The 18004-nt window shown below is 38.8% G+C and overlaps 1 protein-coding gene across 3 annotated transcripts in view; it reads left to right on the top strand.

Moving 5' to 3' along the window:
* STK32A (serine/threonine kinase 32A) overlaps positions 1-18004 on the top strand; it is a 152884-nt gene that overhangs the window by 42066 nt on the left and 92814 nt on the right. For 2 of the 3 annotated variants that reach the window (XM_008014871.3, XM_073010595.1), the window contains exons 3-4: positions 712-767; positions 1836-1987. In XM_008014871.3, the coding sequence (XP_008013062.3) occupies positions 712-767; positions 1836-1987 (208 nt within the window). The remainder of the gene's footprint in view (positions 1-711; positions 768-1835; positions 1988-18004) is intronic. The other variant, XM_073010594.1, reaches the window with a different exon arrangement.

The following is an 18004-nucleotide window of genomic DNA, read 5'->3' as shown; positions in this document are numbered from 1 at the left end:
CTACCTATAAACTAATCAACTATTGCTGCTTCTAGGGACTGAAATTTTAAAATTTCAGACATGGAGGATCGACTCTACTTCAAAGCAAAATTCAGTGGACTTCTGCACACATATCCATTCTAATCTGTTACAAGTCTGCACTTTGGAGATTAGTTCATGCTACACACTTAGAGGTGTAATAGTTTCCTACTTGGGAAAATTGAAATTACTTGGATATAAAAGAGTGGTTGTAGTAAGAAAAGAGGCAAGGAGAACATTTTAAAGTGCTGATCCTCGGTAAAGTCATACATATGATGCACCTGGGAGCAGACCTTTCTGAAGTCATTCTGCGCTCAGAGATGTTTCTCCTTCCCTTGCTGCCTATGTCAAATTCTCTGTGATATGTTCTTAGAGTCCCATGACCTCTCTTCTTAACTTGCAGCGGGATCTTGAATTTCCCATTTATTTTTGTGACTGTTTAGTCTATAAGAGTCTCTGTCTTGGGCCCTTACTTGACTACAGACTCCATAAAGGCAGAGATTCTATTTTTACTCTATTATTATTGTATTCCCAGCACTAAGCACTATGATTAATACATAATAAGTGTTCAATAGATGTTTATTGGCTGATTAGATTGGCATTTTAAGGTAGCCTGAGATCATGTTATTTATTAGCTACTAAAGAGAAATTGGTAATTACTCATGATATTCTTCTTTTTTTGTTGTTTTACAGTCAACTTTGACCACTTTGAAATTTTGCGAGCCATTGGGAAAGGCAGTTTTGGGAAGGTGAGAACAAATTGAAACGATTAAGCACCAGCAGGGTTATGTAGCCCAGGGAACAGAGGGTCCAGAAATGTTCATATTATTGAGTTGCTGGGACCACAAGGAAAGATAATTAAGTGAAAATGTTTTTATAATGGATTTTTATAAAATTATCACCACAGTTTAAGAAAAGCACATGACAGGCAGCTACATAATGAACATACACTGTTCTCTAGAATAATCTCATTAAACTCAAATCTGTTTACTCTCAGTAAACTTTAAGACTTTTCTCTCTACCCTAAAGGAGATGAAGATTTCAGAATCATTTTCAGATTCTACCAGCTGTACACCAAGTAATAGTTATCTCATTTATGGAAGAGTTAATTATTTTCATGTGGGAAAGAAGCCACCTGATTTCTATTTGTTTCCTCATTTGTATAATGTTTTTATCTTAAGAAATATACATATTCAGTCTAATTTTTTTTGCAAGAAACTTCTGTGTTCAAACCCTGATTACTAGTTTCTCAATGGAGACATACTTTAAGAGAATAATATTTCATATTAAACTTGCATTTTAAAATCATTTTCTGTTTACTTTATCAGTTATTATATAGACCTCTAAAGAAATTTCAAAAACATGGACATTATATTTAGTGTTTTTCCAATCCTTAAAGTCCTTTTTGGTTATATCATCTATGGTTGTAAACAGAAATTCTTTGCACAGTATTATTCAGCTTGACAGTTTAGTCATGTCTATTTCAGTCACTCAAAGCAGGATTAAGGATGTTACTTGTTATTGGAATATTCCTGACATGGAGACAGCTATTTTCACCAAAATGCTGTCTTAAGAACCCAAAAAGCAAAACCAGGCAAAATTGTTTGAGAAAAAAGAGATCCAAGAATTGAACTGGTGCATAGAAAAGAAAATGAAATTTTTACTCTAAAATCAGAGCTAAGTGGGAACTTTTAGCATTGTGTAATTTGCAAATGTTAAGGATCCAAGCCACAGCAAAGAACATGTCTTGTTCTGTCTCTCATCACCATGATCCACTATCTCCCTAATCACTCTCTCACTCGGGTTTTCACCATTAGGTCTGCATTGTACAGAAGAATGATACCAAGAAGATGTACGCAATGAAGTACATGAATAAACAAAAGTGTGTGGAGCGCAATGAAGTGAGAAATGTCTTCAAGGAACTCCAGATCATGCAGGGTCTGGAGCACCCTTTCCTGGTTAATTTGTGGTGAGTAATTTTACTGAACCTCTGAATAGAGACATTCCTGATATTGGTGTGCTAGGGGAGGTCCCCAAATGCCTCTGGGACCTCAGCCCTGGCTGATATCCAGGCTCTTGACATAATTGCAAGAAAGAGTTCAAGGATGAGTTGGAAAACAGTGAAAGTACAGAGATTTATTGCAAAGTGAAAAGTACACACTCAAGAGAGGGGAGCGTGGGTGCACTCCGGTGAGTGCCATCTAAGGGGGTTTGAGGCTGCTGCCATATGGGTTTCTTTAACCAAGGGGTGAAACATTCATGAAGATCCCTGAAAAAAGATGGAGATTTCTTGGAACTGTGGTGCCACCTATTTTTACACCAAATATGAATGTTCCTGGAACTGTCAAAGTGCTGGTGGGTGTATGATTTAGTATGTTACTGAGTGTACGATGAGGTCCTAGGTGAAACCTAGGTCAAATCCCGCACGATGGAGAGGACCCACAGACTCTCCGAAGGAAACAGACTGCTCCTGCAGGACCCAGGAGACTCCCCCAAAACTGTGAGTGCCTCAACTGCGGAAGTGGGGAAGGGAGACCCTCCTTTCCCAAACACACACCCCCACTGGAGAAGCTGAACGTCTGTTTGCTGGAGAAGTTTCCGACTTTACCTGGAGCTGAGTCAATTTGAAGAGCCTAGTGAAATACACCAGGAGAGGAAGCCACAGAAAGGCCCTGGGAGATTGCTGGGTCCCCAGGCATGCCATTCCTGCCTGGCACCACAGGGATCCAATGGGAGAGGAGATGGGGATAAAATTCCATAGGGAGAAGCAAATCTCTAGCTGAACTTTGTAACAGTTTGAACAGGGTGAGAAAGCACCTGGCCAGGACTCCGGGGAGGGCACAAATCCAGTGTGCAGACTCCACAGGCAGGGGATAAACCAAGCCCTTTTCTTTTGCAGCTGGGAGGTCGGTAGCCTGGGGCAGGTTGCCGGTATTGCTTCTCTGCTTGGAAACAACCTGGCAGCTGTGTGTGTGTGTGGTGGTGGTGGGCCGGTGGTGGTGGGGTGGGGCGTAGGGGCGGTGGGGGGAACACGGTGGGAGTGAGACTGGCCCTGACAATCCGCAGAAACAGCCATAATCCTCCTAGGCACACAACTCCAGTGACCTGGGAATCCCAGCCCCATCCCCCACAGCAGCAACAGCAAGGCCCATCCAAGGGAGTCTGAGTTCAGAGACACCTAGCCCTGCCCCCACCTGATGGTCCTTCCCTACTCACTCTGGTATCGGAAGACATATCTTGGGAGTTCTAGGGCCCTGCCCACTGCCAGTTTCTCCCCGTAATACCACAGCTGATGCTCTCTGGAAAAGCGCCACCCCCTGGCAGGAGGACAACCAGCACAAACATAGAATATTAACCGAAGCTAAGAACGTTTACAGAGTCCATTGCACTCCCTGCCACCTCCAACAGAATAGGGACTGGTATCCACAGCTGAGAGACTCACAGACGGTTCACATCACAGGACTCTGTGCACACAACTTCCAGTACCAGAGACAACGATCACTGCAGTTCAGCTCACAGGAAACCATATCCATAGAAAAAGGAGGAGAGTACTACATCAAAGGAACACCCCGTGGGACAAAAGAATCTGAACAAGACCTTCCCTCTGAAAGAGCCTACCCAAGTGAGAAGGAACCAGAAAACCAACCCCGGTAATATGACAAAACAAGGCACTCGGCCCAAAAAAATCACACTAGTTCACCAGCAATGGATCCAAACCAAGAAGAAATCCCTGATTTACCTGAAAAAGAATTCAGGAGGTTAGTTATTAAGCTAATCAGGGAGGGGCCAGAGAAAGACAAAGCTCAATGCAAGGGAATCCAAAATATAATACAAGAAGTGAAGGGAGAAATATTCAAGGAAATAGATAGCTTAAAGAAAAAACAATAAAAAATTCAGGAAACTTTAGACACACTTTTAGAAATGCAAAATGCTCTGGAACATCTCAGCAATAGAATTGGACAAGTAGAAGAAAGAAATTCAGAGCTCAAAGACAATGTCTTCAAATTAACACAATTGAACAAAGACAAAGAAAAAAGAATAAGAAAATACAAACAAAACCCCCAAGAAGCCTGAGATTGACCAAACCCGAGAATAATCAGTGTCTCTGAGGAAGAAGAGAATTTTAAAAGCTTGGAACACATATATGAGGGAATAATTGAGGAAAACTTCCCTGACCTTGCTAGAAATCTAGACATCCAAATACAAGAAGCACAAAGAACATCTGGGTAATTCATTGCAAAAAGATCTTTGCTTAGGCACACTGTCTTCTTCCTTCTGGTGGGTTCATGGTCTCGCTGACTTCAGGAGTGAAGCTGCACACCTTCATGGTGAGTGTTACAGCTCTTAAAGGCAGCACGTCTAGAGTTGTTCATTCTTCCAGGTGGGTTCATGGTCTCGCTGGCCTCAGGAGTGAAGCTACAGACTTTCACGGTGAGTGTTACAGCTCATAAAGGAGGCATGGAGCCAAAGAGTGAGCAGCAGCAAGATTTATTGTAAAGAGTGAAAGAACAAAGCTTCCACAGTGTGGAAGGGGACCCAACTAGGTTGCCACTGTTGACTCAGGCAGCCTGCTTTTATTCCCTTATCTGATCCCACCCACATCCTGCTGATTGGTCCATTTTACAGAGAGTTGATTGACCCATTTTATAAAGAGTTGATTGGTCCATTTTGACAGGGTGCTGATTGGTACGTTTACAATCCTTTAGCTAGACACAGAGTGCAAGACAGAAAAGGTCTCCAAATTCCCACTAGATTAGCTAGATACAGAGTACTGACTGGTGTGTTTACAAACCTTGAGCTAGACAAAGAGTGCCGATTGGTGCATTTACAATCCTCCAGCTAGACATAAAGGTTCTCCAAGTCCCCACTAGACTCAGGAGCCCAACTGGCTTGACCTAGTGGATCCCGCACCGGGGCCACAGGCGAAGCGACCCACCAGTCCTGCGCCATGTGCCCGCACTCCTCAGCCCTTGGGCGGTTGATGGGACCATGCACCATGGGGCAGAGGGCGGCGCTCGTTGGGGAGACTCAGGTCACTCAGGAGCCCATGGCAGGGTGGAGGCTCGGGGATGGCGGGCTGCAGGTCCCAAGCCCTGCCCTGTGGGGAGGCGGCTGAGGCCCCATGAGAATTTGAGTGCAGCGCCTGCAGGCCAGCAGTCCTGGGGAACCTGGCGCACCCTCCGCAGCTGCCGGCCCGGGTGCTAAGCCCCTCACTGCCCAGGGCTGGCAGTGCCAGCCAGCTGCTCCAAGTGTGGGGCCCACTAAGCCTGTGCCCACCTGGAACTCAGGCTGGCCCACGAGCGCCAGGCACAGCCCCAGTTTTTGCCCCCGCCTTTCCCTCCACACCTCCCCACATGCAGAGGGAGCCGGCTCTGGCCTCGGCCAGCCCAGAGAGGGGCTCCCACAGTGCAGTGGCTGACTGAAGGGCTCCTCGAGCACCACCAGAGTGGACACCAAGGTCCAGCAGGTGCCCAGAGTGAGGGCTGCTAGCACGTGGTCACCTCTCAAAAGTACACAGGCAACAAAGAGCATGATAAATGCAATGGTACCTCACATTTCAATACTAACATTGAATGTAAATGGCCTAAATGCTCCACTTAAAAGATACAGAATCACAGAATGGATAAGAACTCACCAACCTACTATGTGCTGGCTTCAGGAGACTCACCTAGTATGCAAGTACTCACATAAACATAAAGTAAAGGGGTGGGGAAAGGCATTTCATGCAAATGGACGTCAAAAGTGAGGAGGGGTAGGTATTCTTATATCAGACAAAACAAACTTTAAATCAACAGCAGTTAAAAGAGAGACAAAGAGTGACATTATATGATGGTAAAAGGCCTTGTTCAACAGGAAAATATCACAATCCTAAACATATAAGCACCTGACACTGGAGCTCCCCAATTTAGAAAACAATTATTAATAGACCTAAGAAATAAGATAGATAGCAACACAATAATAGTAAGGGATTTCAATAATCCACTGACAGCAGTAGACAGGTCATCAAGACAGAAAGTCAACAAAGAGACAATGGATTTAAACTATAGCTTGGAACAAATGGACTTAACAAATATATACAGAACATTTCATCCAACAATTGCAGAATACACATTCTATTCAACAGAGCATGGAAGTTTCTCCAAGAGAGATGATATGATAGGCCGTAAAATGAACCTCAATAAATTTAAGAAAATTGAAATTATATCAAGCATTCTGTCAGACCACAATGGAATAAAACTGGAAATCAACTCCAAAAGGAAACTTCAAAACCATGCAAATACATGGAAATTAAATAGCCTGCTCCTGAATGACATTGGGTCAAAAACAAAATCAAGATGAAAATTTAAAAATTCTTTGAACTGAATGACAATAATGACACAACCTATCAAAACCTCTGGGATACAGCAAAGGCAGTGCTAAGAGCAAAGTTTATAGCCCTAAATGCCCACATTGAAAAGACTGAAAGAGCACAAACTGACACTCAAAGGTCACACCTCAAGGAACTAAAGAAACAAGAATAAACCAAACCCAAACCCAGCAGAAGAAAGGAAATAACCAAGATCAGAGCAGAACTAAATGAAATTGACACACAAAAAAATACAAAAGATAAATAAAACGAAAAGGTGGTTCTTTAAAAAGATAAATAAAATTGATAGACCATTGGCAAGATTAACCAAGAAAACAAGAGAGAAAATCCAAATAACCTCACTAAGAAATGAAACAGGAGATATTACAACTGTCACCACTGAAATACAAAAGATCATTCAAGGCTACTATGAACACCTTTATGCACATAAACTAGAAAACCTAGAAGATATGGATAAATTCCTAGAAAAATACAACTCTCCTAGCTTAAATCAGGAAGAATTAGATACCCTGAACAGATCAATAACAAGCAGCAAGATTGAAATGGTAGTTTAAAAATTACCAGCAAAAATGCTCAGGACCAGATGGATTCACAGCAGAATTCTATCAGACATTCAAAGAAGAATTGGTACCAATTCTTTTGACACTAAGGAAACCTCTGTAATTCATCCTATGAAGCCAGCATCACCCTAATACCAAAACCAGGAAAGAACATAACCTGAAAAGAAAACTACAGACTGATATCCCTGATGAACACAGATGCTGAAATCCTTAACAAAATACTAGTTAACCGAATCCAACAGCATATAAAAAAGATAATCCACCATGATCAAGTGGGTTTTGTACCAGGGATGCAGGAATGGCTTAAGACACACAAGTCAATAAATGTGATACACCTCATAAACAGAATTTTTTTAAAAAATCACATGATCATCTCTATAGATGCAGAAAAGGCATTCAAGAAAATCCAGCATCGTTTTATGATTAAAACCTTCAGCAAAATTGACATACAAGGGACATAGGCCTTAATGTAATAAAAGCCATCTATGACAAACCCACAGCGAACATAATACTGAATGGGGAAATGTTGAAAGCATTCCCTCTGAGAAGTGGAATGAGACAAGTATGCCCACTCTCACTACTCCTCTTCAATGTAGTACTGGAAGTCCTAACCAGAGCAATCAGACAAGAGAAAGAAATAAAGAGCATCTAAATCAGTAAAGAGGAAGTCAAATTGTCACTGCTTGTTGGCGATATGATCGTTTACCTTGAAAACCCTAAGGACTCCTCTAGAAAGCTTCTAGAACTGATAAAAGAAGTCAGCAAAGTTTCTGGATACAAGATTAATGTACACAAATCGGTAGCTCTTCTATACACCAACCAAGTGGAGAATCAAATCAAGAACTCAATCACTTTTACAATAGCAAAAACAAAACAAAATACTTAGGACCATACCCAACCAAGGAGTAGAAAGACCTCTAGAAGGAAAACTACAAAACACTGCTGAAAGAAATAATAGATGATACAAACATGTGGAAACACATCCCATGCTCATGGATGAGTAAAATCAATATTGTGAAAATGATCATACTGCCAAAAGCAATCTATAAATTCAATACAATTTCCATCAAAATACCATCATTCTTCACAGAACTAGAAAAAACAATTCTAAAATTCATATGGAACCAAAAAAGAACCTGCATAGCCAAAGAGACTAAGCAAAAAGATCAAATCTGGAGGAATCACACTACCTGATTTCAAACTATACTATAAGCCCATAGTCACCAAAACAGCATGGTACTGGTACAAAAATAGGCACATAGACCAATGGAACTGAATAGAGAACTCAGAAATAAACCCAAATACTTACAGACAACTGATCTTTGATAAAGCAAATGAAAACATAAAGTAGGAAAAGGACACCCTTTTCAACAAATGGTGTTGGGATAATTGAATAGCCACAAGTAGGAGAATGAAACTGGATCATCATCTCTCACCTTATATAAAAATCAACTCCAAATGGATTAAGGACTTAAACCTAAGACCTGAAACTGTAAAAATTCTAGAAGGTAACTTGGAAAAACCCTTCTAGATATTGACTTAAGTAAGGGTTTCATGACCAAGAACCCCAAAGCAAATGAAATAAAAACAAAGATAAATTGCTGGGACCTAATTAAACTAAAGAGCTTTTGCATGGCAAAAGGAAGTCAGCAGAGTAAACAGACAGCCCACAGAGTAGAAGAAAATCTTCACAATCTATACTTCTGACAAAGGACTAATATCCAGAATCTACAATGAACTCAAGTAAATCAGTAAGAAAAAAACAAATCATCCCATCGAAAAGTGGGCTAAGGACATGAATAGACAGTTCTCAAAAGAAGATATACAAATAGCAAACAAACATAGGAAAACCTGCCCAACACCACTAATGATCAGGGAAATGCAAATCAAAACCACAATGTGATTCCACCTTACTCCTATAAGAATGGTTATAATAAAAAAATCAAAAAACAGCAGATGTTGGCATGGATGCAGTCAACAGGGAACACTTCTACACTGCTGGTGGGAATGTAAACTAGTACAGCCACTGTTGAAAACAGTGTGGAGATTCCTTAAAGAACTAAAAGTAGAACTATCATTTGATCCAGCAATCCCACTACTGGTTATCTACTCAGAGGAAAAGAAGCCATTATTCAAAAAAGATACTTGCACATGCATGTTTACAGCAGCACAATTCACAGTTGCAACCCAAATGCCCACCAGTCAACGAGTGGATAAAGAAACCGTGGTATATGTATATATGATGAAATACTATGCAGCCATAAAAAGGAATGAATTAACAGCATTTGCAGTGACCTGGATGAGATTGGAGACTATTATTCTAAGTGAAGTAATTCAGGAAGGCAAAAACCAAACATCATATGTTCTCACTGATATGTGGGAGCTAAGCTATGAGGACACAAAGGAATGAGAATGATACAATGGACTTTGGGGATTTAGGGGGAAGAGTGGGGCGGGGGGTAGAGGGATAAAAGACTACAAATATGGTGCAGTGTATACTGCTCAGGTGATGAGTGCAACAAAATCTGACAAATCACCACTAAAGAACTTACTCATGTAACCAAAACCATCTTTACCGCAATAACTTACGAAAAAATAGTCAAGCACGACATTGGATTTAGTTGGTCTTAGCCAGCTTGGCCCACACCCTGGTTTTTCAGGTTTTTATCAGTCCCTAGTTTATACAGCTATTTCAACATTTTCCTTTTGCTAGTCATGTGAAACTGCTGCCTGGAATTTTCTATTCTCCTGCTACCACCCTTTATTATTCCTGTCTCACTTTCATCTTCATCCCTACTGTTACATAAATGCATCTTGATGTCTAAGCATGCATTCATAAAATTCTCATTAGGATCTTCCTCAGGGTCTTTTGTTCTCCTTAGTTTCTTTGGCTTTATAGTGAAAGAACATTTTTCTTTTATTGTCACTAATAAATACTTCTTGGTTCAGTTGTCACAGTTCCCCTTGTCCTTGAGGTCAATATATATATATATATTTTTAAGCATTGTAATTAAATGTGCTGACTGGGAATGAGTTCAGATGTCTTATTAGTTATTAGATACTTTTTCCCCCCGTAAACTGCACAGGAGGAACTTTGATTACAAAGCATGGCCTCATTGGCAGACTTGAGGTTGATATTTAGAATTTATACAAAGCACTTTCTCCCTTAAACTAACTAGCAATAAAACTGATTGCTTTGTAGCATTATTTCTTAGGTAGCCACATATACACCTGTCAGTTAGACAAGGATAGGTGCTTCCTTTGTCAACAAATAACTTTTGGCAGAGATGAAGCTGACTTGTATCAGTGACTAGACATTAAGTGACTGTGATTGTGCTCAAAGCTATTTCCATAATCCAAGGCACAGAAAATGGCGGAGAAGCTTGCAGTATCTATTACCTCCTATTCTTTTCTTGTGTGTCGAGGTCTTTTTGTGTCACCTTAATTTTATTTTACATTTTAATGCATCCATTATGTTAAGAGGTAGTTCTTAAAGCTAATTCAGGATGACTGTTATTTAAATATGCATACCAAGCAGTTCTGACTTACCAGCAAAGAAAAAAAAACAGTCTTTATTCAGAGAACGCTAATGGAAAAATAATTGAGGTTTTACTCTGTGTTTAGGGACATCCTTCTGGAGAAATCAGTGCATAAAACCTGCCTCCATCCATCTTTAACTATTACAGTTCACTTAAAAAACAATTTGCTCAAAGCCTCTATGCCACAGTTGAAAAGAAGATGGTTTTATGTGACTTGGAAATAGGTCTATTACAGTTTATGCACTATTCAGACATGGTAGAGTCTAATTTCAGCTCAAGCTCAGTGTATGTAATCAGTATGTTAGAGTGGCCTATTCAAAATGCTGCCATGTAAAAAGCTAAAATGGATGCAGCTCTTTCTTCCCTACCCTTAGCAATCATCAAATTGCCTTTCTTGTCGTCTCTCTGCATCCTGAGAATGACAAGGTATGGTCACTTCACAATCTCCCTTTGTTCAAAGTCACATTTTTCTTCTTCAAAAGTTTAACCAACTAATTTTTTTTTTAAAGCCTGGGGACCCATTGTAAGGCCTCAGCATTTTACTTTCTCATACATCTTTCATCACTGTGTGGGCAAAGGTGATTTCATTCTGTTCCTTTTTTTAAGAAAATGGGTATTGTGAGGCTTTAAGCTGGCCAAAGATGATAGATTTTGCTGTTTGCTAACTTGGTGTCATTCCAGACAACATTCTGTTCTCCATGCATACTGACCTGGTGATAACATGTCATATAACCTATTCTTTCCGTCTCACTTCTCACATTGAACCTCACAGTGGAACACTGGGCATATCATTAACAATGATAGAAGAGAGAGAAGAGACTTACCTCCCCCCAGTGATTCTGGTACTACATTCAAGACTAGAAACTAACTGGGAGGAGGAACTCTTAAAGTACAACAGCAATCCCCTTTGTCTTCCAAACCATGAGATACAAATCTTCACAAATCTGTATCATCCTTTCTAATAAATGCTTTCTGTTTCAGTAAGCACAATATATTCAGTGTAAGTTTCTTTCCATAGCTATAAAGCATCTTGCAGTGCTTCTGAAGGTGTGATTGTGAGTGTATTAGTCAGTTCTCACATTGCTATAAAGAAATACCTGAGACTGAGTAATTTTAAAGAAAAGAAGTTTACGTGGCTCATGGTTCTGTAGGCTGTACAGGAAGCATAGTGGCTTCTGCTTTGGGGAGGACTCAGGAAGCTTCCAATCATTGTGGAAGGCAAAAAGGGGAGCAAGGCATCTCACATGGTGGGAGCAAGAGAGAGGAAGAGAGAATCACTACACACTTTTAAATGACCAGCTCTCTTAAGACCTCTATCATGAGAATAGCACCAAGAGGATGGTGTGAAACCACTCATGAGGATCCACCCCCATGATCCAATCACCTCCCACCAGGTCCCACCTCCAGCATTGGGGATTACAATGCAATATGAGATTTGGGTGGGGATACAGATGCAAACCATATCAGTGAGTAATTTAGTTCATCATTTTTAAGTCACATGGTTATATGATAGCTTTGATTGTGTGTAACGTTAGATTTATAAATGAAATGAACAAAGTGCTATGGCCAGTACCCAGCACATAGTAACATTTTGTCTTACAAATATTCGTTCTTTTCCTTCCTTACTTCATGAAGTTATGACATTCTGAACTTGCCCATCTCCGATGGTTCATTGTGGACATCTAAACAACAAATCTGAATGGTGCTTGGCCCCAGGACATCATGGAAAGCTGTATGTGCAGGGTCAAGGGGGTTATCTTCAACTCCTTCTCTATAAGATCGTATGTTGTTTGTTTTGTTTTGTTTTCTATCCTAATTCTGAAAATTAAACAAATGTCAAGACTCCCCAATATATTGTGTGCAATTTAATCAAGATTTTATGTCCTGAGATTAACTTTCAGATTTATCTTTACCTCCTGAAAGTATCAAAAGCTTAAGAAGCATTGTATTATTTATAAAGTAACAGCAATACTTTTAAAATTTCTGTCTTCTTTGTGTACTCTATTTTACTGATATGCTGTGTAGGCCTCTCAGTAATACTTTCAATAATCTCATTCACGCTAAAATGTCCCTAGCTTCTGGAGATTTAGTTATAAAATTCTAGTTTTTCAGGCTGAGAGAAAACAAATTCTTCCTTTTTTAAGCGAGTTAATGTTAAGAAGTTTGTGTGTGTGTGTGTAGGTATAAATGTATACATACATATGCATATATTTATACATTTATACCTATATACAAACATGTTTTCAAAATCATATATGTATATACATATCACATATATATGTGTGTGTGTGTGTATATATATGTGATATTTGAAAACTCTTCCACTCATTGCAGTCAACTTGAAAAACAGAAAATTACCTAGAAAAATGAAAATTCTTTGATAATTCTTATCACCTTGTAACAATCACTTCTGACATGTTGGAGTATTCTTTCCAGTAAAATGTCTGCGTATGATTTTCTGTTTTTGATCATGCGTTAGCCGCAATCATTCCTTCATTCACATATATATTTACTGAGCATCAAAAACAAGTTATAATTTGATTGTCAGGTAAAATACAAGATGCACTGTTATACTGTTAATTTGAATTTCAGATAAACCACCAATAATTTTTAGTATATGGCCTCAGTATCACATGAGATATATTTCTACTAAAAATATTATTTATCTGAATTTAAAGTATAATTACTCATGTTGTACTTTTATTGGTTAAATCTGGCAATCTTAACTGTATTAGAAACCCATGCTATGGGGATATCTTGGTGAGCAGAAGTAGACAGAGCCCTGACATTAATCAAATGACACATGAATATATAAACTGTGAGAAGTATATAAAGAGAGTAAGTATGAAGAACTGTGTGTGTAGTATGTGGGTATGTATGTTATGGGGTTTCAGAGAAAGAAGTTAACTAGTCTGGGGGCAGGGATGTTAAAGAAGAAAGAACATTTGGAAATAAAATTCAACCTGACTTGCCTCCAGGGACCTGGTTTCACTCAGAAACAGTCTTCAAATGTAGGCCATGTTATCAAGTGAATACTGCCAGACAGGGCTGGCATCCAGGAAAAGTAAATAAAATCTTCTTGTGAGTCTGTCTCTGAGGGTTCTTCACAAAGCCCTGGCAACCCACGGCCTGAAAACAAATAGGCCCCAGTCTTTCCCAGCATAGTTGGTTCCCCAGGTGGCTTTTGTTAATCGAGATTAAACCTGTAGCTGCACACAACTCCTCAGGGCCTCTATCTCTTTACTCATGTCCCTTGTCCCTGTGGATAGAAATGGTCCATATGTGGTTTCAGGAAATTAGGATGCCAGATCATCTGTTTTAACTGGAAAGGATTACCTGTACTGAGAGTGTGACAAGAGTCCTTTCCGATTCTGAACATAGCCCAATAAATGGTATCAACTTTAAATAACGAGATTCTGAAAATATGATTAAGTATCGAGTTTGCTGAGCCCAGAGCTTAAGGATGGCTACCTGGGAGCACAGATTCACTTTGCCCAGAATATACACTCCAATTAGCAGCAGTTATAAGTGAGGTTTTAAGAAAAAGAGATGAGGCAGTTCCTAAATTGTTCACCAAAAATTTACATTGAAATAACCTAAGCTATTGATGGACTATACATTATTCTTTGTATCACAAATTACAGGAACACAAAGATAATGGGTGCAGCAGCTAGTCAGGAACAAAATGGCTTTAAAATATTGTCCTCAAGCATGGGTTTGAGGGTGCGACTGACATCCCATACTCATGTTTCTCTAAACCTAATAAATTGTGCATATCTCATATAGCTCAGACTGCTCTGAGCTATTTTTGTTTTCTCATTTCCCCCCTTTTCATCAAGATTTTGCAAAGAAAGCATTGTGGATGAACTTAAGCAGTTTTGGCTCCTTTTATGTTCAGGAACTTAGTCCTGCATTGCTAGGAAGTCTTATTCCCAGATGGTCCTGTCCCACATTTGGGGGAAGGGGAGAAGTTGAGTCTTAGTGGGGATTTTAACAGCATTAGAAGTGAAATTGGGATGGCATCACAGGGTGCCACAAATGAGACCTCAGCCAAGTCACTAATTTATGTAGCTACTGTTGCTTATGGAATCATCTCTAGTCTTCAGAATACCGTGCAGTTAGTTTTCTCGGGATAAGTAAAACAGTGAGCTATACATAGTAGAAATATAATACACATAAGGATTATAATTTAAAAAAAGAATTTCTATGCCTGAATGAAAAAAAAATCTATTCCATTGGAAAGTCAACTGAAAACAACATGAAGAAAATTAAAATCCAGTCCTTTCTTAGAGATTTGTTGTAGCAGGAAATAATTCAAGATTTAGATCAAATTGTAGGAAAATAATAAAAACTAAAAAACAATGGTCAGGGCTGAATTTAAAAACAGGTGTGCTATAATTTTCTTCTGAACCATAATTTCTCTGTCTTCAGTTTACCATTTCTACCCAAGATAAATTTTATCAGGACCAACATACTCACAAAATAAGCTTTAGTATTATATTTGACTTAATTATTTGCATTAAGTGCAACAAAAATAATGAATGGCCATGTATGCATTTTTAAGTTGGCTTTGCTGGAACTTTTTCATAAGGAATCTCAGATTAGACTTCTAAAAGACTGTCTAAACTAGATATTCAAGCCAATAATTCACCATCAAACTGCCTGTAGCATCTACATAAATTGAGTGAATTTCTCTCTTCTTGAGGTTCCAAAATATCTTGAGGTTTCTGGGCCTGTCAAATGGTGACATTCTTTACTTACTGCAAGATCAAAAAACTTGTGAGGGTACCATGTAGACAAGGTATCAGGTCAGTTTTCCCAAAGGACTTTTGATTTGGCTCTATAAAGTCAACTTCAATTCAGCAAAGCAGTTTGGTCATATCTGAAAGTATGTCATTTCACCCAAAGCCTTGGTAAAATGACCAGTGTCTCCAACTGTGTACTGTTAGAGAAGAAAACAGGTTCTTACTGAACTTACACAAATAACAATATTGCCATAAATAAAGAGTATTCACAAATAGTTTCCAAATTCTGGAGGAATCAGGTAGAGAATAAGATGTTTCAATTTTGCTCATAAAAGTATACTTTACTTAATTGTTGTAAGCTCTAAATAGCTCAAAAAAAATTCTTGACTTTGGAAAACAAAACAAAAAGAATCAGCAATGTTTCAAACAAAAAAAAAGTCATGAAAAAAACTTCAGTCCCGGCCAGGTGCAGTGGCTCATGCCTATAATCACAGCATTTTGGGAGGCAAAGGCAGGTGGATCACCTGAGGTCAGGAGTTCAAGACCAGCCTGACCAACATGAAAAAACCCTGTCTCTACTAAAAATACAAAATTAGTCGGATGTGGTGGCACATGCCTGTAATCTCAGCTACTTGAGAGGCTGAGGCAGAACAATTGCTTGAACCTGGGAGGTGGAGGTTGCGTTGAGCCAAGATCACATCATTGCACTCCAGCCTGGGCAACAGGAGCAAAACTTTGTCTCAAAAAAAAAAAAAAAAAGAAAAAAGAAAAATTTAGTTCTCTATCAGTTCAGTTCCATTTGATATTGGGTTCTGTTTTATCTTAATTTCTTTATATACCCTGTTCTGTTTGATATTGGGTTAGCAATCTTCATGAACTGATAAACTTTTTTATTAGAATTCTGAAAGTTTTTACATAGTCCAATGATATGATTTCCAAAGCCTTCAGAAACTTGTATTCAAAAGTACTTCTCAGAGTCCTTTCCATGAAATTCCTTGAAGGATAAGCAAATTTTGAACTGTAGCTTATTATAAAGCACTTTTTATGAAGAATCTAAGTAAAATAATAATTGTCTGTGGATGACAAAAGACTTAAAGCAGCCTTAGTTAAAGACAAAATTGACAAGGAAATTTGGTTATGCCTGTAGCATACAACAACTTGACATGACAATTATAATTATTACTGATCAAATATACCAAAACACATTGGAACTTTTGGAATCTCATTCAATTTTGGAATAGATATTAATAATATTAATACGTTTATACAAATATATTCAAAGAAAGTTAAACATCATTTCTAATTTGACAATGCTTTCTGTACGATTTAAACACATCAAATAAGCCTGATCTGCCTCTCTGGAACTTCTAGGGGCCCTCATATCTGAAAAGTTAGTTTGAGGTAAACAAAGAAAACAAAGACTAAATTTTAATTTGAAATATGATTTTGGAAAGTTTGTCAAATATCAAAGATTTTTAAAACTTACTCAAAATATGCTTGCAGGTCACTGTGTAATAATAGTCATTTATTTAGCCAAAGCGATAATTCCAATATTTCAAAAGCAAAAACTTTTACTCTTTGGTAGAAAGGAGACTCAGTTCCCAATCAAGAGACCTAATAGGGACAGCATGAGGCAAACTCTTCCCTCCTTTTCATAAGGAATCTCAGATTGTACTTTTAAAAGCCTCTCAAGGCTAGGTATCCCTGAGAGGTTACCTTTTTTCCTGTTTTTCTTTTTTCTTTTTGAAGTTTAATCAAAAGGCAAACAAATCTTTTACTGTCTCTTATTAATACTGTATGAAATTCTTGTTCAAAGGAGAATACCAAATTTTACTTTTATATGTGTTGTCAATACTAAAGTTTATTTTAATTAAACATTATAAACAAATGTATACAATCTCAGTGAGCTTTCACCGCAGAAGATTTTCATAAACCTTTTATAAACTATTACAATTTTCTATTAAAGAGAAGATCAATGTTTCAAGAAAACCCTGCGGTTACAAAAGGGGAGCCCAGACTCTGGCCTTGCATCAGTGACCTTTTGAGATTAATGTTCACTTTTTAGAAAAACTTATAAACAATTCTCTTATAATTTTAGCCAACTTGATCACACACAAAATTCCTTTCACAAGATTAATCTTCCATAAACCCACAACTTGCTTAAACCTTCAGTTTTGTCCTATACTTCTTTTGTTTTGAGACGGAGTCTCTGCCCAGCCTGGATTGCAGTGGCATGATCTCGGCTCACTGCAACCTCTGCCTCCTGGGTTCAAGCAATTCTTCTGCCTCAGCCTCCTGAGTAGCTGAGACTACAGGCACGTGCAGCCATGCTGGGCTAATTTTTGTATTTTTAGTACAGACGGGGTTTCACCATATTGGCCAGGCTGGTATTCTTCTTTTTCAGATTGGCATTCTATCTTAGGACAAAATCTACTTTCCTTTCTCCCTTATCATTTTGACCACACAATGCTCTCTTTATTGCAAATGAATAATTACTGTCTTTTCAACTCCCTTTACCAAAAGCACCATCTTAATTTCTTTATATACTCTGTGTATAGAATTGTCTCTCTTACATCTAGTCATTTTTTTTTCTTTTTTTTTTGAGATGGAGTCTCACTCTGTCACCCAGGCTGGAGTGCAATGGCGTGATCTTGGCTCACCGCAACCTCTACCTCCTGGGTTCAAGCAATTCTCTTGCCTCAGCCTCCCAAGTAGCTGGGACTACAGGCATGTGCCACAAGGCCTGGCTAATTTTTTTGTATTTTTAGGAGAGAT

The sequence above is a fragment of the Chlorocebus sabaeus genome, chromosome 23, assembly GCF_047675955.1.
Source record: "Chlorocebus sabaeus isolate Y175 chromosome 23, mChlSab1.0.hap1, whole genome shotgun sequence".
In the NCBI taxonomy this organism is placed as follows: Eukaryota; Metazoa; Chordata; class Mammalia; order Primates; family Cercopithecidae; genus Chlorocebus; species Chlorocebus sabaeus.
The sequence above is the reverse complement of the archived record's forward strand: the minus strand, read 5'-3'. Positions and strand labels throughout refer to the sequence as shown.